At 38.1% G+C, this 25,116-nt stretch overlaps 1 protein-coding gene and 1 pseudogene across 5 annotated transcripts in view; both read right to left on the bottom strand.

Moving 5' to 3' along the window:
* Positions 1-357: 357 nt before the first annotated feature.
* On the bottom strand, positions 358-6,628 carry LOC144304062 (large ribosomal subunit protein uL22m pseudogene; annotated as a pseudogene).
* Positions 6,629-8,355: 1,727 nt separating this feature from the next.
* The window catches only part of THAP6 (THAP domain containing 6), a 17,875-nt gene continuing 1,114 nt past the window's right edge, over positions 8,356-25,116 (bottom strand). For 2 of the 5 annotated variants that reach the window (XM_077882499.1, XM_077882498.1), the window contains exons 2-5: positions 24,813-24,915; positions 23,216-23,423; positions 16,651-16,776; positions 8,356-11,001 (exon numbers count right to left, since the gene is read on the bottom strand). In XM_077882499.1, the coding sequence (XP_077738625.1) occupies positions 10,747-11,001; positions 16,651-16,776; positions 23,216-23,423; positions 24,813-24,892 (669 nt within the window). In that variant the 5' untranslated portion in view covers positions 24,893-24,915 and the 3' untranslated portion in view covers positions 8,356-10,746. Of the gene's footprint in view, positions 11,002-16,650; positions 16,777-23,215; positions 23,424-24,812; positions 24,916-24,948; positions 25,011-25,116 lie in introns of all 5 variants that reach the window. The other 3 variants (XM_077882502.1, XM_077882501.1, XM_077882500.1) reach the window with 2 other exon arrangements.

Here is a 25,116-nt window from a genome sequence, read left to right as displayed (position 1 = left end):
CCAAGAGTGTCATTTATTTGAGAGTGACCCCCAGTGCTTTCCATGTGGAAAATACTTAGTATCAGACTGCATGAATGCATGAGCATATGAATGAATGTGAATGATTACTGTCCAGTGAATTAGAGAATGATTCTGTCATGAGATCAGGAAGAGAATCTAATTTCGGAGCCAAATGTAATGATAAAATGATTTTGTATGCCTCCCATTTTACCACATTGTGTATTTAAGCACAAACAGCTTTATCTACCACATAATAAGGACTATGCCTGCTAATCATAACATAGCATTCCTATAGCCACAGCAATTGTGTCAGGATATGCCTAGGGCTGAAGCCAAGTCAAAATGGATCCTGGGACCTTAAAAAAATTATTTATTTATTTATAAAAAGCATTTATCTTTGTTTTTAAGAAATAAATGGCAAAATATATACACTGTAGAGTCTGAATCCCCCATCACAGAGTGTGAATAATGGTCCGGTTGCGGAGCTCCTGAATATACTCTTTGACATGGGTGACAGCCATATTTGGTGCCTTCTACCAACTTCACAAAATAATGGCAATAAACCATCTCCATAATCCCAAAGAGTCCTCTGCCATGGTATCGGATGGATTTCAAGTATTGGCCTCGCCTTGAAGTCGACTCAGTTATATATAAATTGGATCTGAATTCCACATTGCGATCTCTCACTGCCATATCTTGTGCTTCTAAGAGAATCTCTTTAATTATTTGGGCCCCCTTTTTGTCACTGAATTCCAGTTGAGCCAAAGCCTGGTCAATGGACATTCTTTTACCAATTTTGCCAAACACCACATATTGTCTTTGCTGCATTTTATTTGCCTTCAACAATGGTTGGTAGATTTCTGTTGGTCTCCGAGGTTCTCCAGGTAATTGTGGAGGATAAACAGTTTTATTCTTCTTTTCCCATTTTCGAGAAATGTTCAGAGACCCACGCATGTGGATATATGTCTGGGGTAAAACATCGTGAGATGAAAGAAGCTCTAAGGCCAGATTGCCCCTCAGATTCTGCATCCAAATGCACCCAAACATTCCAATATTGCCGCTACCATCTTTCTCCCTCCCTCTATGGAAGCCTCCGAGTTCACACATTGATTTTATTTATTTATTCATGAAAGACACACACACAGAGAGGCAGAGACATAGTCAGGGAGAGAAGCAGGCTCCATGCAGGGAACCTGATGCGGGACTCAATCCTGGGGCTCCAGGATCATGCCCTAAGCCAAAGGCAGACGCTTAACTGCTGAGCAACCCAGGTGTCCTAAATCCTGGGACTTTTATATGAGTGAATGAAAACAAGGCGCACATCTTGCCTTTGAACTTTAAATTGGAAAGAGATATGCCTACCTGAAGGGAGAGCCTGATAAAGCAGAGTGGAGAGAGATCATTATGATGACATCAATTTGAACCCCTGGGGCCAGCTGTACCTGGGGCCATACAGTGTACTGCATGTGGTTTGCTAAAATTCTGAAATATAACCAACACAATCTCATAGTAGCAAAGCACATATGGAACAAAGATTCTAAGCTTACTGTTGCTAGGAAAGAAGAATTATTAGCTTTTATTCTTGTATTTAATTATGAACTATAGATGTAGACGCAGAGTAGAAAATTGTGTCCGTTACACTGGTTGGGTAAGGTACTGACAGAGATTAGTATCAATGTATTTATCATTCCATGCATTCCTCCTGAGAGCTGAGAGAAACCAGGTGATTAGACAGACTCCTGAGCAGGTGAAACCCAGGCATGTTTGAATGTCTTGCCTCTGTGTGTGGTAAGGTGACTTCACCTCAAGTGCTCAGCAGCCTGGTTTATGCTTGGTGGTAGCATCAGACAGATCCAGATTGTGGCGGTGAGTAACTCTGGGCTTTCCCCAGCTTCAGACATGGGACGAGTTCACATTTTATCCTTCAGCCTCTAAATGCCCCAATCGGAGCTTCTGAACAGAATTATTGAAGCCTAGCCTTTGGGTGCTATCAATGTCCAGTAATAATTCAACATTCAGGGAATCCAAATTTCTGGGCCTGGTGTTATAGATTAGGGTTGACATGTCTCTTTGTATAATGATGAGAATATGTATCATTATTCCAGCTGTGAGAACTTGGGCAAGTTCCTGAACTTTAAAATGAGAATAATATAAACTAAGAATAATAGTATCTACCTCATAGGGTCTTGTGAGGCTAAATAAGTCACTAATTTTAAGCACTTTGAATAGAAGTTGGTACCCAGTAAATGTTAACTATCATTATTACTGAAAAATAATAATTTTCTGCCTTGGACAGACATTTCCTCTAGAACCTGGATATCTGAAACAAGACAATGAAAAGGCAAAAATATGAGGATTTATGAAAACTGTGAAATGCTCTGTGAGAGTGTGCAACACTTCTTAGGTATAAGACTTTGAAGTCATGTGTTTTAGTTTTCTGAGGTATTGAGTCAGTTGGAAAGCTTGACTAGAAGTTTCTTGACAGGGGATGAAGGCATTGTTTTTTTCTCCCTTAGGGTTCTGCTAGGTGACCATCACAGGCTAGCTAACTACCATCTTGTAACCATACCTTACCAGACAGTGGTTTCTGTACATCTCAATAGTTCAGCTGGTAGGGGTTTGAGAGAGTTCTTTGAAATATCCAGGTGGCACAGGAAGTAGTAGTAATTCAAGACTTGGAAACAAATTTAGCCAATGTCTCAAGGAGATGATGAGGGCTGATAAGCAGCCCCTAGGTTTTCAGAGATGAAACAATTTGGATTTACATTTGTAGAGTGCTCTTGTTAATAATTTTCTTTCCCTCCCTTTTTTCCTTCCACTTCCCCCTTTCTCTCTCTGTTTCACAGGAAGTATATGCTCCCCTCTCCAGGAGTAACCATTTTTACTAGTTTGACATCCTTTTATTCCTTTTTCTGTATGTTTGCACGCACACATAGAAACTATTTTGTAGAAGGGTTTAAACAATTTTTATATAAATGGGACATTTTGAGTTGCCATCTAAATCTTTTAAAGATTATTTATTTGAGAGAGAGAGCACGTGCAAGGAGGAGCAGAGGGACAAGAGCCAAACCAAGAGTTGGTTGCTCAACCAAGCCACTCAGGTGCCCCTAAATTATTTTTCACTTAAAACACCTTTTCTTTCCATGACAATACATATAGATGGATCTCTTTTCAATTGTTACTTATTACTGCATTATATGAGTGCAACATAGTTTATCATCATTTGATAGAATTTGAGCTGCTTTCATTTTTTGCTCTTGCAATCCTTCCATGGCCCTCTTTGGGCACATGCAGGGCTTTCTTTGCCATAAGGTACATTGAAAAATAACCTGCTGAAACCGTGTCTAGAAACATTTCGCTCTAAAATTTTCATTTCGCTCTAAAATTTCCCAATCCCTATGGGGCCTTGGTGGGTTTGAGCCTTTATTGCTGGTTAAAATGATTTCCCATCTTTGGGTGCCTGCATGGCTCTGTTGGTTAAGTGTCTGCCTTTGGCTCAGGTCATTATCTCAGGGTTCTGGGATCGAGTTCTGCATCGGGCTCCCTGTTCAGTGGGGAGCCTGCTTTTCTCCCTCTGCTGCTCTTCCTGCTCAAGCGTGCACACGTGCTCTCTCTTGCGTGCATGCAGGCACACTCTTTCTCAAATAAATAAAATCTTAAAAAATATATATTTCCCATCTTTTCAATAAAATGGCCAGATAATGTTGATGGCCACAGAAAGGTGAAATCTGAATCTCAATAAGACACTCTCTACTTTTAAGTCCCATCTACAAGTGTGTGATAGTGAGAGTGACAACCAAAATGTTTGCTGAAATCCTCAGGATTTCAGAGGTAATTTCCTTCAGCTGTGTAGGCTGGCAACATTTTGTACCATTATAAAATGTTGGGTGGCTCAGTTGCTAAAAACCTGCTTTCGGCTCAGGTCATGATCCTGGGGCTCTGGGATAGATCCCCATATCAGGCTCCCTGCTCAGTGGGGAGTCTTCTCCCTCTCCCTCTGTAGCTCCCCCTGCTTGTGCTCTCTTGCACTGTCAAATAAAAATCTTAAAAAAAATAAAATCAACCTCTTTTATAAGCACCAGTATCATTCATTTAAAATTGTCTGATGAGTACACTGTTAGCAAGTCTGTAGCTGAATGCCCGTCTCCACAAGGTGCTCATCATCTGTATTTGTGGTCAGAATCCTGCACAGCCTTACCATCTTTGTTTAATAAAACATGTCTATTTAAAAAAAAGTGAGGCCAGACCTGCTGAGTCAGATGTAATATCTTTGAACTGCACAAGCTCTACCACAAGGATTTGGGACACAATTCCGTCAGGAACTCCTCTGTTGCCAACTACCACAAAGGAGCTAAGATGAGTTCAAAGATGATCTATTTAGTGACTGATAGTCTGAGACAGTGCTACTCAAAGTAGCTAGCCTGTGAACTCTTTTTTACTGGTCCAGAATGAGATAATGCACTTGTTCCAGAATGTAAACCACTGTACTGTTTCACTCACCGAAAAAGTCTTGCTATGGAAAAAATGTTAACTGAAGGGGTGCCTGAGTGGCTCAATCAGTTGAGTGTCTGCCTTCAGCTCAGGTCATGATCTCAGGGTCCTGGGATTGAGTCTGCATCTGGCTTCCTGATCACTGGGGAGTCTGCTTCTCATTCTCCCTGGATGCTCTCTCTCAAATAATAAAGATCATCAAAAAAAAAAAAATGTTAACTGAACTAAACTGCTTTGTGACATAGTTGATTTACATTCTGATGCAAACTCCTTACTTTGTACAGTGGTCTGTGAACCACATTTTTGATTAGCACTGGGATGCTTCATGAAATCTGGAATGAATGGCTTTTTCAGAGTTGAGTTGGGAGGATGGAGAATGGTGATTACCGTTTTCTCTTTCAAAGGGACAGTGTTTTGTACCTGCTTTTGAGCTACCCGAGAGAGAAGCTTATTTAAGGCCACCATTGCCTGTACCACTATCATTCCCTAGAACATGCATTTCTCTTCATGCTTTTGCCCTTCTTCTTGTTCTTATATCCTTTTTCCATGCTTCTGGAATGGGATTTAAAGAAAGAAAAATAATATAGGGAAAGCTCCTTGTATGTTTTCTGTTTTGCAAACAATTAAATACAATTCTCACCACAACTGGCTGAGGAAAGTATTACTACTTTGTCAATGCCCAGAGATGTTTAGTGACTTGGTCCAGGTCCTTCATGTAATGACGTGGCAGGCTTGAGCCTTGACCCTAGGTCTGTTTGCTTCTCTACCAGGTGTTTTGGTCTTCTGCTCTCACATCTGAGGAGGTACAAAGAGAATTCAGGTCCTGCAACAGAACTTGAAAAGTGCCCATACTGACATAAAGTTCCATTTTGAAACTTTGAGGTTCCATTAGCCCCTCAGGCTTGGTACCTTGTTTCATTGCTGCAGTCCTGTCACATTGCCCACTTCTCTGAGTTTGTTAGATACTTATGTGTCCCTGTAGTAGAGAATACCTTCATCTTATCATTTTTGTGTCCCTCACAATAGGACACAGGGCTTTAAAAGCCGTATTACATGAGGAGTTGTTGCATTGAATATTATTAGTCTATAAAGTTCTCTATGTGCCAAAGATAAATATTAGATGAATGAGACTGAGACTCATACACAAATGCTTTAAGATGTTGTGGTATGAATCTGAGCATGTGTGCAGTCTTATAAAGCAGTGCATGGTGGGGAGAAAGGCACCAGGCAGCCCTGTCTCCTGAGATGCATTCCTTGCTGTCCCTGGATCATGGTGTTTGGAACTTGTCTATAAACTCCTTGAGGACAGGAACTGGGTCTCTTTATTGTTTCTCCAGTGTCTAGCATGTTCCTTGGCATACAGTTCCTGGCACTTGAAAAATGTGTAGAATTACTCAGTGTGCTAAATTCTCAGCACTTGCTCCTAAACTGTTGTTACCAGTGCTATTAATTCCCATGTGGTTCTGTATTTTCTTCTGCTCCTGGATTTCCTAGGCCTAATCTCACATTTTTTTTCTTCTTTTTCTATCTCTGCCAGCTCCTGCTTTGCATCAGGGCCAATTCTAGGACCAGAAGCACAGCAGGGAGGAAGGTGAGAGAGTTGACAATTGTTAGAACTATGGTGAAAGTGAGAATGGGGAAAATTAACAAGGCAGGAAACCACAAATGTTGGAGAGGATGCGGTTGGTGGGAATGTGAACTGGTGCAGCCACTCTGGAAAACTGTGTGGAGGTTCCTCAAAGAGTTAAGAATAGACCTGCCCAATGACCCAGCAATTGCACTGTTGGGGATTTACCCCAAAGATTCAGATGCAATGAAACGCCGAGACACCTGCACCCCGATGTTTCTAGCAGCAATGTCCACGATAGCCAAACTGTGGAAGGAGCCTCGGTGTCCATGGAAAGATGAATGGATAAAGAAGATGTGGTTTATGTATACAATGGAATATTACTCAGCCATTAGAAACGACAAATACCCACCATTTGCTTCAACGTGGATGGAACTGGAGGGTATTATGCTGAGTGAAGTAAGTCAATCGGAGAAGGACAAACATTATATGTTCTCATTCATTTGGGGAATATAAATAATAGTGAAAGGGAATATAAGGGAAGGGAGAAGAAATGTGTGGGAAATATCAGAAAGGGAGACCGAACATAAAGACTCCTAACTCTGGTAAACGAACTAGGGGTGGTGGAAGGGGAGGAGGGTGGGGGGTGGGGGTGAATGGGTGATGGGCACTGAGGGGGGCACTTGATGGGATGAGCACTGGGTGTTATTCTGTATGTTAGTAAATTGAACACCAATAAAAAATAAATTTATTATATAAAAAAAAGAACTATGGAGAAGTGTGAGGAAGCAATATGAAGGAAGACCATGAGGCCTATGGAGAAGGTAGGTAACAGGTACAGACAGCTCATGCCCCATCCAGGCTTGCCTCCAGGCATTGCAACCTCATTCTTGTCAGACTACTGAATATCATATTCTCCCCATTACTCCAATGGAGGAGCCAATTAGATCTTTCATCTTCCTACAGATAGTGAAGTTCTTCCTTTGGGCACAGAATCAGGCCTTCAATGAGCACTGAATTTGACAACATGTCATACACGTTGACATGTTGTCCCTGAGGGAAGTTCATTAAAGATTCAGTGTCTAAGGTTTTATTTGGTGGCTGGTCATGCAGGCACCCTTTGCTTGACACATTCCCAAATTCCAGACTCCCAGAAGGAAAGCAGGCATTCAGCATAAACCATATTGTTTCTACAAACAGTTTAGGGGCAGTGAGCTTCTTATTAGAGAATGGTGGGAATCCCCTCAAAACTGAAGTTTCCAGATGCCAGCCAACAGCCAACCTTGTAGGCAGACCTTTCTATGAAGAGCAGTCTCAGGTCTGCTATGTCAACTCCTTTTGCACATTAGCTCAGCTTCAGATTTTTTTGTGGAGTTGGCTAAGTGCCATCTTTACAGACCTACATATAAGGTGCAGGAGTGGTGGTCTTTATCATAGCTCTATTTATTCTGCAAAATTTAGACAGATCCTGTAGGATGATAGTGGACTAAGGCAAATTCAACTAAGTAGTAGCTCTGATTAGATACTGTGACAGATATGTATCTTTGCTAGAGCAGGTTAACATGGCTATGTGTACATGGTAGGCGACTACCTATCTGGCGGGCACATGACTTTCCATCCCTGTAAGAAAACAAGATCACAAACAGTTTACATTCACATGGAATGAACAGGCCATCTAACTTTCTTGCTTCTGTTAATACAATTGAAAAAGACATAGACCAGGTAGACATTCTACAGAAAATCACTTAGGTCACTACACTGATGGATTGGATTATGTTAATCCGATGGAATGAACAAGATGTGACTAGTAAATCTGAGGTCTTGATAAAGTACATGTGCTCTAGAGGGTGAGATAAAACCCATCAGTAAAATTTGGTGGGAGTAATGCCCAGGGAACAGGAGAATGCTAGAACATCCCCTCTAAAGTAAAAAACAAATTATTACAACCTGTATCTCTCACTAAGAAGAAGGAAGCACAATGCCTAACAGGCCTCTTTGGATTTTGAAGGGAGCACATTTCACACCTAAAAATACTGTTCTCAGCTATTATACTGGGTGACATGAAAGGCTGCCAGTTTTGAATGAGGCCCAAGCAGAAAGGGCTCTAATGGCACATCCATATTGTGGTAAAAGCAGGTTTTCCACGTGGGTCATCTAACCTAGCAGACCCTATGATATTAGAGTTATTGGTAGAGGGAAAAAATACAGAAGAAATTAAAGCAAAACCATAGTATATATACTCATTTTTTTTTTACTCATTTTATTGAGTAACTGTATAAAAACCACATACAAATACATTACTGGAAAAGTTATTTTATTTTTTCAAATGAATAATGGATTCTTCACTCCTCAATCATTTCTATAGTGTTCTATCTTTTTATTAAAACTAAATATTTATTTTAATACATTTCATCTTTTCTCAAAGACTGTGGTATAACTATGATTATCTTTAGCAACCAGAGTCTATTTTCAGTGACTTAAACTTGATATGGAGAAAAATGCCACGTCAAGTCTTTTGTACTTGATTTGGTGCTGAGGTTGAACCGGTGTATTGGTTTGTGCCAGGATCCAGAGGCTACCCCAAGCTTGAAAGCAAAATGAAACCTCTAGGCTGGCCTTCGCTGCTTGTGGAACCTGTGGATGGGGGTGACTGGTTTGCTCTGCACAGGACAGTTTCTCCCTGGGCTAGGCTGGAGTATCTGGAACAGAGGACTGAGGTATTTACTGTGTCCAGGCATTTGTTTAGGGTGGCAGGTGAGGAGAACCCTATTTCTTACGTCAGATTTCTGTTAGCAATCATTTCTCCAAAAGAATAAAGAGCAAATGGGTAGCTCTGGGTCCTCGATGACACCAATATTTGTTCTGTTACCTCTCAGTGATATTAAGACCAATGACAAAGAAGAGAGGGCTGAATTCACTGTGAACACAAGTGGTAAAAGTGACTGTGGCAACTGTGATCGTGACACAAACGGGGCTGTGACTCTTGGAAAGGTCTCCTGGGCTGGAGTTTCTCTAACTGGTCAGCAGACGGCTAGAATGTAGACAGATTGTGTTTGGATCAGTCCTACTTTTCTCTACTGTCCACTGACTTTAATTTTTATACTCAAAATAGTCTCCATCTCTATCACAGTATCTCTATAAAACCTAAGATCATACCCAAACTTCCCCTTAGACTGTCCATAAAGAATTCAAAATTAAATAACTAAAATAAATAATGGGTAGCTGATGAAATTTTTTTTCTAGGTAGTAAAAAGATACGACCTTACTGTTTCTTCTTAACATAATGCTGACCTCTGAAATGTGGGAAGGTTCCCATTCAAAGGGAAGGTTTGGAATCCTACATAAAAATATAACATGCATTTACACACAGAAAATTCTTGAATACAAAGAAAAGTTAAGTGACCATACCCTTGCTGATATTAATGTAATGCAAATAAAATATCCATGAGGACTTGAGCAGAAAATGCAATTCATTTCTCGTTAACACACTGAAACAACTGATAATCATATTCTAACTTACTATTGCATAGACATCTGAATGAGGTTTGAATACGTACATACTCTTCAAAGTAGAATTTGACATTGGGCTGGTAATTCTTATTCTAATCTATTGTATTTATGACTCTTAATTCACTGTTTTTTATAAGAAATTAGGAGAAAAGGTAAATTTCTGATACTTGGATCAAAAAATAGCTAAAGGTTCTTCTTTTGTATATTCAGTAGGAAGCTATTCTAAAGCTGCTGCTTTACTTTCTTTAAATTAAAGCCTTTGGACAGTATACTCTCCTAATCACAGGAAAATATTCTAACCCTTTCTCCAAATTCTTTTGCAACTGGAAGAATCACAATCATTAGTTTTTAATGATTCTACTTACATTTTATATTTTAGAAATGTCATCAATATTACTTTCTGTAAAATACAGAACATTAAAAATATTCAGCTAGTACTAGCATCTAGATTTTGGAGATTTATGACCCTTTTTTGCTTCTTAAATGTATACAGGTTTACATCAAAGTGCTCCTAGAGCGGAGGAATGATGTACCATACTGAAAAACTGCGACCTTGTCAGAGGTCTTCTCAACTTGGCTCTGAACAACTTTTAAGAGCCAACAGATTTGTACCATATGCTATTCTCAGGGTCAGTATTATGGGATGTCAAGTAAAAAAAAAATTGGTATTACTGATAACAAAAACATCTTGGATTGGATCAAGATGGACATATGTTAGAAATGAATTCTGCTTTATAGTAAAATACATTTAAAGTATAATTCAATGAACTTACCATAAAGCATACGTAAGTAAAGGTACTCCTTTGAAGCCAAAAATCTGATGCTGCTGAAGGAGAGTCCAGTTCCTATTACCATTGCTGAATATGGCTAATTTGATATCATTTCCTAAGTTCTGTGGATTCTTCTTGATCTTTTAACATCTTACGATAGTGACCTGGCACTAGTTTAGCTCTATAAAAACATAATTGCCACAAATCACACAAAACATGATAACTAGCACACATTTCTGTACATCTTCAAAAAAAAAAATCTTTGGGTAACAACTAAATACATAATGCTACAGAAGATCCAAAGAAGCACTCTAAATGATGGATAGTATTTAATGATGGTAAATGAGAATTATTTTCTAAATAGCTGTACCAATGTTAAATTTAGGTAGAACATAACATGGAATTATTTCATGAAATATAGTCTCTTTTTATGCTTTCCTGACAACACTCCCAACAGAAAGCTTCCAGTCTATTTGCTGTTTCTTGGCTGATGAGACATTCATCTTTTAATTCCCTGATCGTCTTCCTCAATGATTTTTGGAAACGTTTTTCTCGGTCTAAAACATTCCGCAGACTTTTCTTGGTATCCTCTAGCTCGCTGATCACATGATCTAATTTATGCTTAAGTTTCTTTGGACTGTCCATTACACTGTAGCTATGTTCCTAAAAACATAAACACCAAGTTATTAAACCAGAGAGACAAGTAGTTACATAAAAGCTTATAGCTAGCTCTCAGCTGTTTCTCCATTTATAATGCTTAGGTATCTTTAACTTGGCAATACTTAGAGGTTTAAAGAACACAGGGACAAGATGGGGGGTAGAAGCAATATCTTGGCTGCCAAGAGCCTCCCTCCTTCATCTAAGGCTAGATGTAATATGAGGGTACAGAATCTATGGATGGGAAGCACTGCTAATTGGGGCTAAGTATCTGCTATCAACAAGACATTTGTAATAACTATATATGGCTTTTTATTCCACAGGTGTGGGGCTGCTAAGTTTAAGCTTTACCTATCAACAAATATTCAGTTGTTAAACTTTGAAATATTTTATTTTATTTTGTTTTGATGAATATTTGTTTTATTTTTTATTTTTTAAAAAAGTTTTTTTTTTTAAGATTTTATTCATCCATTCATGAAAGACACACACACACACACACACACACACACACACACACACACAGAGAAGCAGAGACACAGGCAGAGGGAGCAGTAGGCTCCACGCAGGGAGCCTGACGTGGGACTCGATCCCGAGTCTCCAGGATTATGTCCTGGGCTGAAGGCAGGTGTTAAACCTCTATGCCACCTGGGCTGCCCTATTTTTAAAAGAAGATTTTATTTATTTATTTACGACAGACACAGAGTGAGAGAGGCAGAGACAGAGGCAGAGGGAGAAGCAGGCTCCCTACGGGGAGCCTGATGTGGGACTTGATCCCAGGACCATCCCGGGACCGCAGGATCATGCCCTGAGCTGAAGGCAGATGTTCAACCGCTGAGCCACCAGGTGTCCCATGAATATTTGTTTTAAAGAAGATGACAGAAAAGGAGCCCTAGGGCTGCTCCTCAGGCTGAGTGTTATATATTTAGAGAGGACTCTGGTTTGAGGTTTTAGAGAGAATTTAAGCTCTCTCGATATTTATTATGGTTATGCTTAAGTTTGCTGGGTATACTTTTTTTCATTTGAAAATAGGGAAAGTAACACTGACATATCTTAAAAAGCTACTATAAAATAATTTTGAAAAGCTGTTAATATTAAAATTAGTAAAGAGGACTTTGCTTCTAGCCAAGATAAAATAACAGAATTGGGACACCTGGGTAGCTCAGTGGTTGAGCGTCTGCCTTTGGCTCCGGGCATGATCCCAGGGTCCTAGGATGGAGTCCAGCATTGGGCTCCCTGTGTGGAGCCTGCTTCTCCCTCTGCCTGTGTCTCTGCCTCTCTCTCTCTGTGTCTCTCATGAATAAATAAATTTTTTTTTAAAAAAAAGAAATAACAGAGAATGAATTGCTTATCTAAAAAAACCCAACACGTGGCTAAAAGCCATAAAAAAATGTTGTGCAGATAACCGACATCAGTCAAGGAAGGCAGCAATCCTAGAGGGATGAGAAACTAAGAGGTGAGCCTTATGGCCAACCACCCTAGCTTACTGCTTTGAGAGAGAGTATATGCCTCATTGCAAGGAGGGGAAACCCAGGCAGAGCTTGGTAGACTGAGATTGTACAAAGTGTCCAGAAAAACCAAGGTGGCTTCAGTTCACAGGAGAAAGTACTAGAGGAGAGAGAGAACTCTGAAGATCCTTACATGTTCCACACAGGTAGGAAACTGCTCATGGCTGGGAAAAGAATGACCAGAAAAGACCAGGAATGCCCTTTGCTCAGAGGGCATGGCCACTATTCCCACCCCTGCCAGATTAGAATATGTAAAGATTCATGGGGGCACTGAAGAGTATACAGAAGGGTCTTGCTGCCATAGTGGAAAAAAAATAGCCCTAGACCAAATACTCTTCTAGTCCTGCCTAACAAACAAAACCTGAAAGGATATAACTTTGTGGTATCCCAGAACAAAGCCCAAACAGGATACAAAAATATCCAGCATCCAGCAAAGTAAAATCCACAAGGTGACACACACCATTAATCAGGTATGCAAAGAAACAGGACAACACAAGCTATCATAAAAGATAAGAAAGGGAGACAGAACATGAAAGACTCCTAACTCTGGGAAACGAACTAGGGGTGGTGGAAGGGGAGGTGGGCAGGGGGAGGGGGTGACTGGGTGGTGGGCACTGAGGTGGGCACTTGACGGGATGAGCACTGGGTGTTATTCTGCATGTTGACAAATTGAGCACCAATAAAAAATAAATTTATTAAAAAAAGAAAGAAAGAAAAACCCTAAAGCTAAACAAAATAAATAAATAAATAAAGATAAGCCAGTCAATGGAAACTAACCTGGAATTGACATAAATGGTGGAATTAGCAGACAAAGGAATTATGAAAGTTATTAAAGTTGTATTCTATATTTTCGAAAATTAGGTAGAGACATAAAAGATATAAAAGAGAATCAGGACATCTAGAGATAAATCTACAATGTGTGAGGTGAAAAATACATTGGAGGGAATAAATGGCAGATTAGTGAAGGTGAAGATACAGCAATATGAACTATCCAGGATAGACTACAGAGAGAAAAAGGAATCCAGAAAAACAAAACCAGAAAAATATCTAAAAAATTAGCAGAGCACAAGTGACTGGTAGTAAGACTCAAATAGCCTAATATACATTAAATCAGGGTCCTTGAAGGAATGGAAAGAAAAGTTGAGGTAGAATGAAATATCTGAAGAGTCCATGGCCAAGATTTGTCCAAGTTTGATGAAAACCAAAATCCCACAGATAAAGAACCTCAAAAATCCCAAGCACAAGAAATATGAGGAAAACTAAACTAAGGTATATTATAATCAAATTATTCAAACCATTGGGAAAGAAAAATTCTTAAAAACAAAGAAAAAAAGAAATGTTAGATATAGGGAATAAAGATGACAGATTTTTCATTAGAAACAATGCCTGTGAGGATACAGTGGAGCAACATCTCTGAAGAACTAAAAACAAACAAAACAAATCTCCAAAACTATCAACCTAGGATTTGACACCTAATGAAGAAAGCTTTCAAAAATGAAGACTAAATAACGACTCCCTTCAGAAATATTAAAGCTGAAAGAATTCGTCATCAGCATAGCTGCACTGTAAGAAATGTTAAAGTCCTTTAGACAGAATGATACCAGATGGACACATGGACTTACACCAAGGAATGAAAAACCCTGGCAATGGCCACTTACATGGGTAATGTATACAATTTTTTTCTGATTATTTATATCTCTTTAAAAGATAATTTACTGTTAAAACAAAAATGGTAACAATGCAGTGTGGGGTTTATAGCATATGTAAAAGTGAAATGTATGATAGCAATAACTCAAAAATTGGGAGAAGGGAAATGAGAGTATTGTAAGATTCTTATACTATATGTTATATGGAATAATATCACTTGAATATAGCCTTTGATAATTTAAAGAGGAATGCTATAGATTCAAAAGCAATTACTAAAACAAAACAAAAAGTTATAGCTAATAAGTCAAAAAAAAAAAAGGGATATAAAATGGAAACAAAAATTTCAATCAATCCAAAAAAAAAAAAAAAGGCAAAAAAAGAACAAAATGGGAACAAAGAACAAACGGAACAAGTAGGAAACAAGATGACAGATTTAAACCAAACAATAACAATAAACATATATTAGGTGTAAATGGTCTAAATAATCTGATTAAAAGGCTGAAATTAGGGATGCCTGAGTGGCTCAGTGGTTGGGCATTTGTCTTTGGCTTAGACCATGATCCCAGGTCCTGGGATCAAGTCCTGTGTCAGGCTCCCCACGGTGAGCCTGCTTCTGCCTCCGCCTGTGTCTCTGCCTCTCTGTGTCTCTCATGAATAAATAAAATCTTTTTAAAAAGGCTGAAATTATCAGATTAAATTAAAAAAATCGGGGATCCCTGGGTGGCGCAGCGGTTTGGCGCCTGCCTTTGGCTCAGGGCGCGATCCTGGAGACCCGGGATCGAATCCCACGTCGGGCTCCCGGCACATGGAGCCTGCTTCTCCCTCTGCCTGTGTCTCTGCCTCATTCTCTCTCTCTCTCTGTGACTATCACAAATAAATAAAAATTAATATTAAAAAAAAAATTAAAAAAATCAAGACCCAAAAGTATAAAGTGCCTAAAAATAATGCACTTCAAGCAAACTAAATAGGTTGAAAGTAAAAGAGTGGAAAAAGATACAGATCTTCCGCCACTTATGATGAGTTTCACAAGGCCTATTTTATAATAAAGTGTTGAATATCTTATGTAATTTATTGAGTACTGTTATTGAAAGTAAAAAACATAATAGTTGTATGGGCCCGGAATGGTTCTAATATAACTAATCATATTAACAAACTAAAAAAACCCCACATGATCTCAATAGATACAGAAAAAATACTTGACAAAACCAACATTCACTTTTGATAAAAAGTCTCAGCAAACTAGGAACAGAAAGACACTTTTTCAACCTGATAAAATGCATTTATGAAAAACCTACAGTTAACATTGTATTTAGTGGTGAAAGACTGAATGCCTGCTTCTTAAAATCAGGAGCAAAAAAAAAAAAAAAAAAAAAATCAGGAGCAAAGCCAGGAGATCCACTCTCAATTCTTCTATTCAGCACAACCCTGGAATTTCAAAGCAGTGCAATAAAGCAAGAAAAAGAAATGAGAGGCATCCATATTGGAAAGGAAGAATTAAAACTGTCTTTAATGACAGACAACACAATTATGTAGAAAACCTAAGACTCTACAAAAAAGCTTTTATAATTAAAATGTGAGTTTAGCAAGTTTGCCAATACAAGATAAGCACACAAAAATAAACTTCTATATATTATAAGAAAAAACAAAACAAAACAACACCATTTATAATGGCATCCAATCACATACAATAGTTATGGATAAATCTGACAAAGTTAAAGAATGGTATATTGAAAACTACAAAGTATTGCTGAGAGAAGTTAAACTTAAATAAAGGTGAGATATAATGAGTTCACAGGTTCAAGGACTTAAGATAGTTTCCTTACAATGTCAATTCTTTCCTCAAAGGAATCTGTAGATTCAACACAATTCCAGTTAAAACTCCAGCAGGCATTTTTATAGAAATTGTTACAAAGTGATTCTAAAATTCACATGAAAATGCAAAAGATCTAGAATATTCAAACAACTTTGAAAAATTACAAAGTTGGAAGACAAACACTGCCTGATTTCAAGAATTATTATAAAGCTATATAGCAACCAACAAAGTAAAAAGATCTGGATTCTAGGTCTAGCTGTAACATGAATATGCAATGAGGCAAATAATCATGCAAGCTTGAAAACTCTGTATGTGTATGACCGTTCTTTAAGAAAACCTAAAGAACTAACTATATTTTTTATTATAGTTCCATGTAGAAAATATAGTACCCAAAAGGAGAAATTAATTATTGCCTTTTTCTTGGTAAAAATACCTGTGTGAAAACACTCTTTGAACTAAGGATGTAACCAAAGGATTAACTACCTCTATGTTAATATTGTATACATAAACATTATAATGGCCCTGGGAAACAATATTATTTTGGGACATTACATCTATATTAAAAAACCTCAAAAAAACAAAAACAAAAACAAAAAAACCTCAAATACCTAAGCCTCTAGTTTAGTCTTAGTGGAAAAGGCATATTATCTTAAAAATATCAACATTAGGTCAGTAAGTAATTTTACTTACAAAAATGAACTGGGATTGGAATTCTTCAGGACATGAGGAAAGACCAACAAACTGGTGATTGTGGTGTGTGACTGGAAGAGTTTTGAGGGTGAAGTTTTTTCTACAATGAAGTTTTTCTCTTTTCCCCTGTTAAGAAGAGTTAATAAAAATCATTATAGATACTTCTGTCCTTTCTTAAATTTTTATTCCTTAACTTTGTCTAGTGGAATACAATATTTCTTTTCATGGAAACTGCTTGAAAAGCTCAGTAAAATTTAAATTTCTGAGATTAAAGGAACTTCTAGAAAATAACTCTAAAGTTCATCTAGAAACACAAATTTTCCTAAAATAAGAGTGTGATTGAGAAAGAATGTCTTACCACATATTAAAGATATATTACTCATTAACAACAGCTAATATAGTGTGCTACTCTCTTAAAGATGAGACCGAGAAATCTAGAAATAGATCAGGTAGCTAAAATGTTTTAGGATAAAAAATGGCAATCTAAGTAAGTGGAGAAAACCTGGGACACCTGGGTGGCTCTGTCAGTTTTAGGTTTTGGCTCAAGTCAGGATCTCAGGGTTGTTAAAGAATAAGCCCTGCCTTGGGCTCTGTGCTCAGCAGGGAGTCTGCTTCTCCTCCTCTGCCCTTCCCTCTACCTTGCCCATGTATGGGCATGCCTGCTCTCTCCCTCTCAAATAAATAAAAACTTAAAAAAAGTAAGAAACGCTATAAAGAAGAAATGCTATAAATCATGCAAAAATGAACTAATTAAGGTTATATCCTTTATATATAATGAATCATGCTGAAATTCTAGTACTGAAAATTTATGTAAAAACTAAAATACTTAGGAACTAGAAAAAATAGGTAATATTTATTTTATCTTAGGGTGGGGAAGGCTAAAGTCAGATAAGTCAATTGAAAATATAGAATTGACTATTTAAAAGAGACATCTGAATTTCAAGCAAAACAAAAAAACCAACCTGGTCATTAGTACTAAAGGCAACAAAAAGGAACTGCCACACAGATGGCAGTTAAATGATCCCTATCTTCAACAAACAGCGTTTTTACATGTAGGTTAGAAAAAAGATGAAAATAGAAGAGGACCTCAATAAGTAACTCACAAAAGAAAATATATGAATGTGTAATAAACACATAAAAAATGTAGAGACAGGGATTCCTGGGTGGCGCAGCAGTTTAGCGCCTGCCTTTGGCCCAGGGTGCGATCCTGGAGACCCGGGATCGAATCCCACGTCGGGCTCCCGGTGCATGGAGCCTACTTCTCCCTCTGCCTATGTCTCTGCCTCTCTCTCTCTTTGTGTGACTATCATAAATAAATAAAAATTTAAAAAAATTTAAAAAAAAATGTAGAGACCATATTAAAAAATAAGTTAAAACAATAAAATGTCATTTTAACTGTCAGTTTTAACAGAGGTTAAAAACACAACTTACTCTGAGGATTAGGGTGGATCGAACCTTCCATGTATAGGTAATAGGGGAATAGATTGGTACAAGTTTCCCCTTGGGCCTTTGGGGCTCTGTATCAAAAGAAAAGGCTTTAAAAATGAATATAATCTTTGATTCAACAATTTTATTTCCAGGAATTTAGTTTGAGGAAATAAGGATATGTACAAAGATTCACCTAGAATAATGTTCATCGCAACACTATTTAAAATAGTAAGTGATGATAATCTAGATACAATAGTGATCAGTTACATAAACCACTGTTCATACATAAAATCAATTGCTACATGGTCATTTTTAAATGCTGCATAAAATTGATACCACCAGTTACTGACAAGGATATAGAACCAGAAGAACATTTATATGTGGATGATAAGACTACAAATTAGCAAAACCACTTTGGGAAAATGATGGCAATATCTGCTCCAGCTGAACATACACATCCCTGGGACCCAGTAGCTCCTCTTCTAAGAGAACTGAATTACTTTGCAGATATGTGAACACAAGTGCACCAAAAGGCATGGAGAAAAATACTCATAGATATTCCTAATAGCCTTAAAGTGAAAACAGCCCAAAAACTTATCAATAGGATGGTGAAATTATAATGTAGACAATACTATATGGTAAAGTAAATAAATGGACTAGTGTCACATACTACAACATGGATGAATCGCATATAGAAAATGTTGAGCTAGGGATCTCTGGGTGGTGCAGCGGTTTAACGCCTGCCTTTGGCCCAGGGCGCAATCCTGGAGACCTGGGATCGAGTCCCACGTTGGACTCCCGGTGCATGGAGCCTCCTTCTCCCTCTGCCTGTGTCTCTGCCTCTCTCTTTCTCTCTCTCTCTGTGTGACTATCATAAATAAATAAAAATTTAAAAAAAAAACATTAAAAGAAAAGAAAATGTTGAGCTAAAGAATTAGACTGGCTCTATTTATATCACTGTCAGTGATATAAGTCAGGATAGTATTTACCTTTGGGGGGTATAGTGACTGGGAAAGAGCATGAAGGAGGCTTCTGGGGTGCTGGTAATATTTTACATCTTGGTTTGAAAAGAGTTACACAAGTGTATTCTCTTTATGACAATTTATTGTTAGGTACATTTATGATGTGTGCACTTTTCCATATGTATGTTATATTTTAGTATAAAGTTTTGTTTAAAAACTAGATGTTCTAAAAAAAAAGGATGTTCTATATAGGTTTCTCTTAAAAATATAGTCTGTAGATCTGCAGTACAATTGTGTGGGGTGCTTGTGAAAAAATGCAGCTTTTTGGACTCCAGTATAGGACTATTTTCTTTTATATTTATTTTATTATTATTTTATTTACTTTTTAAAGATTTATTTTTTAATTTAAGAGAGAGACTGTGTGAGTGAGGGGAGGGGCAGAGGGAGACAATCTTCAAGTAGATTCCCTGCTGAGCATGGAGCCCTACTTACAGCTTGATCTCAAGACCCTGAGATTATGACTTGAGCTGAAACCAGGAGTAGGTTGCTTAACTGACTGAGCCACCCAGGAGTCCTGGATTATCCATTTTAAACAAGCTCCTTGGGGGATCCCTGGGTGGCGCAGCGGTTTAGCGCCTGCCTTTGGCCCGGGGCGCAATCCTGGAGACCCGGGATCGGATCCCACGTCGGGCTCCCGGTGCATGGAGCCTGCTTCTCCCTCTGCCTGTGTCCTGTGTCTCTGCCTCTCTCTCTCTCTCTCTGTGTGTGACTATCATAAATAAAAAAAATAAAAAAAAAAAAAAACTTTAAAAAAAAATAAACAAGCTCCTTGGATAGTTCTTATGTAGACTAAAGTTGGAAAGCCATTGTTACGGAAAAATATTTAACACCATGGAAAGTAGTAGTTAACAGACTTTGGAGTCACGATGTCTAGGTTCAAATACAGCCTCTGCCATTTAGTAGTTGCGTGACCCTGGAGAAGGTATTCCAGTTCTCTGGACCGAGGTTTCCTCAAGAAGTAAAATGAGAGTAATAATAGTATTTATTTCACATGGCAGTTAAGAGGACTGAATGAATTTACATATAAGGTGCTTAGAATAGTGCCTGGTACCTAATAAACACTATATAAATGCTGAGATGAGAGAGAGATGAAAGAAAATTAAGAATAAGCAGTTGATCCTTGAACAATGCAGGGTTAATGGCACCAATTCCCTTGCACAGTTGAAAATCTGTGTATCACTGATGACTCTCCCAAAATTTAACTACTAATAGCCTGTTTGTTGACTGGAAGCCTTACTGAAAACACAAATGGTTGATTAACACATATTTTGTTTATGTATTCTATATTGTATTCTTACAATAAACTAGAAAGAATGTTATTAAAACCTAAGGAAAAAATACATTTATAGTTCTGTATTTATTGAAAAAAATCTGTGCATAAGAGGAACTATGCATTCAAACTCTGTTGTTCAAGGATCAAATGTACAGTGTAATTATATTTTTGTAATATACAGATGAATTTATATGCAAACATATACATACAAATGACTGGAAAAATATATATCGAAGTGTTAAAAGTATTATCTCTGTATTATGTGGTTATTGCTAATTTATTTTTTATTTTTTATTTTTTTTACAGTAGGCTTTATGCCCAATGTGGGGCTTAAACTCAGGACCTTGAGATTGAGTCACATGCTCTACTAAAACAGCCAGGAGTCCCTAATTATTCATTTTTTAAGAAGATTTATGTATTTATTTGAGAGAGAAAGCACAAAAGCATAGGGGAAGGGCAGAGGGAGAGAAAGAAGCAGACTCACTGCTGAACAGGAAGCACCTTGTGGGGCTTGATCCCAGGACTCTGGGATCATGGCCTGAGCTGAGTCAGATGTTCAACCAACTGAGCTACCCAGGCACCCCCAATTATTCTTAAAATTTTTTTTTTTTTGCTTGTTATCATCTAATTTTCTATAATGAAAAACTTCTTTTGTTATAGGGGTATAAATAGTTTGTGAATGTTAGTAACTTATAGTTTAATTATGCCCACATTTTGTAAGGTTTTCAACATTAAAGCTAGAGGGCACTTGCTATAAGGGAAGAAAACTCTTCACAACAATTTGCACAAGATATTGTGCATTTAGGGATCCCTGGGTGGTGCAGCAGTTTAGTGCCTGCCTTTGGCCCAGGGCACGATCCTGGAGACCCGGGATCGAATCCCACATCGGGCTCCCGGTGCATGGAGCCTGCTTCTCCCTCTGCCTGTGTCTCTGCCTCTCTCTCTCTCTCTCTCTGTGACTATCATAAATAAATAAAAATTAAAAAAAAAGATATTGTGCATTTATTAATATGGGAGAGAGTGAGACAGTCTCTACTTGATCACTCAGGCACTGGAATATGACCAAATAAAGACATTGGCACTGTGGCCAAGACCACATAGGTACATTTCTGGGTTACAGACCTTCCTTATGACAGGGTTACATAAATTGAAATACTGTGAGTTGAAAAGGCATTGATACACCTAACATACTGAACATAATAGTTTAGCTTAGCCTACCTTAAACATGCTCAGAACACTTACATTATATAGTTGAGCAAAGTCATCTAAAAGCCTATTTTTATTTTTTTTTAAGATTTTATTTATTTATTCATGAGAGGCAGAGAGAGAGAGAGAGAGAGAGAGAGAGAGAGAGAGAGGCAGAGACACAGGCAGAGGGAGAAGCAGGCTCCATGCAGGGAGCCCAATGTGGAACTTGATTCCAGGTCTCCAGGATCATGCCCTGGGCTGAAGACGGTGCTAAACCGCTGAGCCACCCTAAATAAAATAGGGTTGCCCCCTATTTTATTTTTCAAAAGAGTAAGCACGAGGGGCAGCCCTGGTGGCTCAGTGGTTTAGTGCTGCCTTCGACCCGGGGCCTGATCCTGGAGACCCAGGATCGAGTCCCACTTTGGGCTCCCTGCATGGAGCCTGCTTCTCCCTCTGCCTGTGTCTCTGCCTCTCTCTCTGTATCTCTCATGAATAAATAAATAAAATCTTAAAAATAAAAATAAAAATAAATAAAAGAGTAAGCACGAGAGCAAGGACAGAGGGAGAGAGAGAATCTGAAGCAGGCTCCATCCCATCTGAGACCATGACCTGAGTCAAAATCAAGAGTCAGATGCTTAACCAATGAAGTGTTGATATCTCCTGTAATTTATTGAATACTATACTGAAACTGAAAAATAGACTGGTTGTATGGGTACAGAATGGTTGTCAGTGTATTGGCTGTTTACCCTCATGATCACATGGCTGTAGATCACTCCCAAGTCCAGCATCAAGAGAGGATGGTCTTGCATACTGCTAGCCCAGAAAAAGATGAAAATTAAAAATTCAAGGTATGGTTTCTATTGAATGCTTATTGCTTTCATACCATCATAAAATTGAAAATCATAAGTCCAGGACCATCTTACTTCCCTTGTTTCCAGCTGTACTAATATCACAGAAAAAACACCAAATTCAACTGGATTTTACTTATACAATCCTTTTATTTTCTTTTTCTTATCTCTTCTCTCCTTTCATCCTCCTGTTCGCATCTCTTTGGCTTTTCTTCCTTTCAGTTCTACTTAGGCTTTGGCTCTAAAACTATACTTTGGTTCTGTTAGTGGTTCTGCTCTTGACTTTTGTTTCAGTGTGAGGAGGACTGTCAACTTGGAACTTCAGTTCAACCCTCTTATTTTCCTCCATTGTTTATTTTTTTTTTTTAATTTTTATTTATTTATGATAGTCACAGAGAGAGAGAGAGAGAGAGAGAGAGGCAGAGACACAGGCAGAGGGAGAAGCAGGCTCCATGCACCAGGAGCCCGACATGGGATTCGATCCCGGGTCTCCAGGATCGCGCCCTGGGCCAAAGGCAGGCGCCAAATCGCTGCGCCACCCAGGGATCCCTCCTCCATTGTTTAGATACAAATCCTGAGTTATATGAACTCCTAAAGTCAGTCTCCTTCATCAATCTTAGCAACGTAAAATATTTCTGAGTGGCTACTGGTACTCCTACTACATATTACAAAAGCTGAAGCAGTAGCTTACAAATATAAAAACTCAAAAAATGGATTTCAAAGAAATAAGTAAACAGTAAAAATGTTAGTTCTTCAGTAGTACCATAAAAAAGGAGTAATGATGGTAAGCAGTGTCTCAAACAAACCTGCAAGTGAGATGGGGGGTCAAAGATAGAAGGTATGACTCCAGGTTTCAGTTTAATATTTGGAGTACTTCTATCAAAATCTGTCTTCTTAAAATGCCTTGAACACAACACATCTCCTTTTTTAGGCTCCCAAATGCCTGCAGCATTCACATCAAGTCTTTTCATTGCTAACACCCATTTTCTTTTGACATTTTCATCTGTGGGGAATCTAGAAAAAAATATAAAAAGCATTTTTAAATTAAACACTATTGATAGATACTTGAATTCAAGCTGTGACTATATTGGTTCGTTGATGAGTTTGTTATAACTCTTGGGAAATGGAATATTCAGGAAAGCCATTGTGAATCATGCTTTCAGAACTTTCAGTTTTAATAGGTTTTTCTACCAATAACACTGCAGACATATAGCCTTCATTTCAATTTTCCTCATACTATAAAGAAGAAAAGTTTTAATGGATATTTCAAGCTTATAGGAAGATCTACAACTGGAGGTTTTTCTTCATCTATACATGATAATAACACTTGGGCCTTTTCCTATGTGACGTGATATCCAGAATTTATCCCAGATAGAGTATCTTGTACTTTCATTCTTCTGTCAGCATCAGAAAGTTATTCACTATAGCATCTAATACATAGTCTATAAATGCTTAGTGAAGGAAGGCAGAGAACAGCTGCAGAGTTTGGAGTTCTAGAGAAAAGAACTATCTTGAGAGATCTGGAAACTAATAACTATCTTTTCACTTTTCCAAGCTGATTCAAATCTCTTTTGGAATAAGGTAGGATATACATATTCATTTTTTATTTCCTCATACCTCACAAAGTAGTTAGCAACTCTTTCTCTAGTATGTAGCACAAAAGCAGCAAAATAAACTTTTGGCAAATGAATAATTATTAAATCTTATTACTCTTTCTTTCCTTTGCTGTCAGAAGAATGGCTAAAATAAAAAATTAGTAGGATTATCTTGATTTACATGTAATACCGCTAAAGAACCCTTGGTCTGAATTTGTAATTTATATTTTTTCTCTATAACCTAAGTTTGATCTATTTCTAATTAGAAAGAACAGAACGGGGGGGGGGGGGGGGGCGCGGCGCTCAGCAGTTTAGCACCGCCTTCAGCCCAAGGCCTGATCTCGGAGACCAGACCCGGAATCGAGTCCCACATCAGGCTCCCTGCATGGAGCCTGCTTCTCCCTCTGCCTGTGTCTCTGCCTCGCTCGCTCTCTGTGTCTCTCATGAATAAATAAATAAAATCTAAAAAAAAAAAAGAAAAAGAAAAAGAAAGAAAGAACATATTTGGGCAAAGATCCTTTCTTCCTTCAGATTGTAAACTCCATATAAACAAAACTGGATTTCTTTGAAGGTATGTTAAAATGCAAAGTAATGATATTAGAAAAAATGAGCTTCATATTTTTGTTTACTAGCCATGGCAGGTATCTTAAACTTTTAGACTAAATTATAAAAATGTATCCCCGGCACTTCAATTAAAAAAGCTGTTTAAGGATTTGGGAACCAAAGTTCAAAACTGAAGATTTAAGTGGAACTGTCTTTGGCTTTTTATAAGTCAGAAATACTTGGCTTAACTACTGCAAAATCTTACACGTGAAATGTCAGTCCTTTTAACTTGGAATTTGGCAAGCAGCGGGAAGCGCATCCAATGGCCGAGCAACATTTCACCATGATTTTAGCAAGTCATAACAGAACTGAAAGAAAATTAAAACGGTAAGAGTTAATACCTTCAAAGCTAAGGCGGACATACTGACTTTTCCCGGCGTGTTTCATGTACCGTGAACTCATGCTAGAAAGCCAAAAGCAAGTATTTTGAGACCAGCAGCTTTAAAAATTTTCCAGGGACTTGGCTCTTTAAAAGACAAATCGGGGATCCCTAGGTGGCGCCGCGGTTT

The sequence above is a fragment of the Canis aureus genome, chromosome 33, assembly GCF_053574225.1.
Source record: "Canis aureus isolate CA01 chromosome 33, VMU_Caureus_v.1.0, whole genome shotgun sequence".
Classification (NCBI taxonomy): domain Eukaryota; kingdom Metazoa; phylum Chordata; class Mammalia; order Carnivora; family Canidae; genus Canis; species Canis aureus.
The sequence above is the reverse complement of the archived record's forward strand: the minus strand, read 5'-3'. Positions and strand labels throughout refer to the sequence as shown.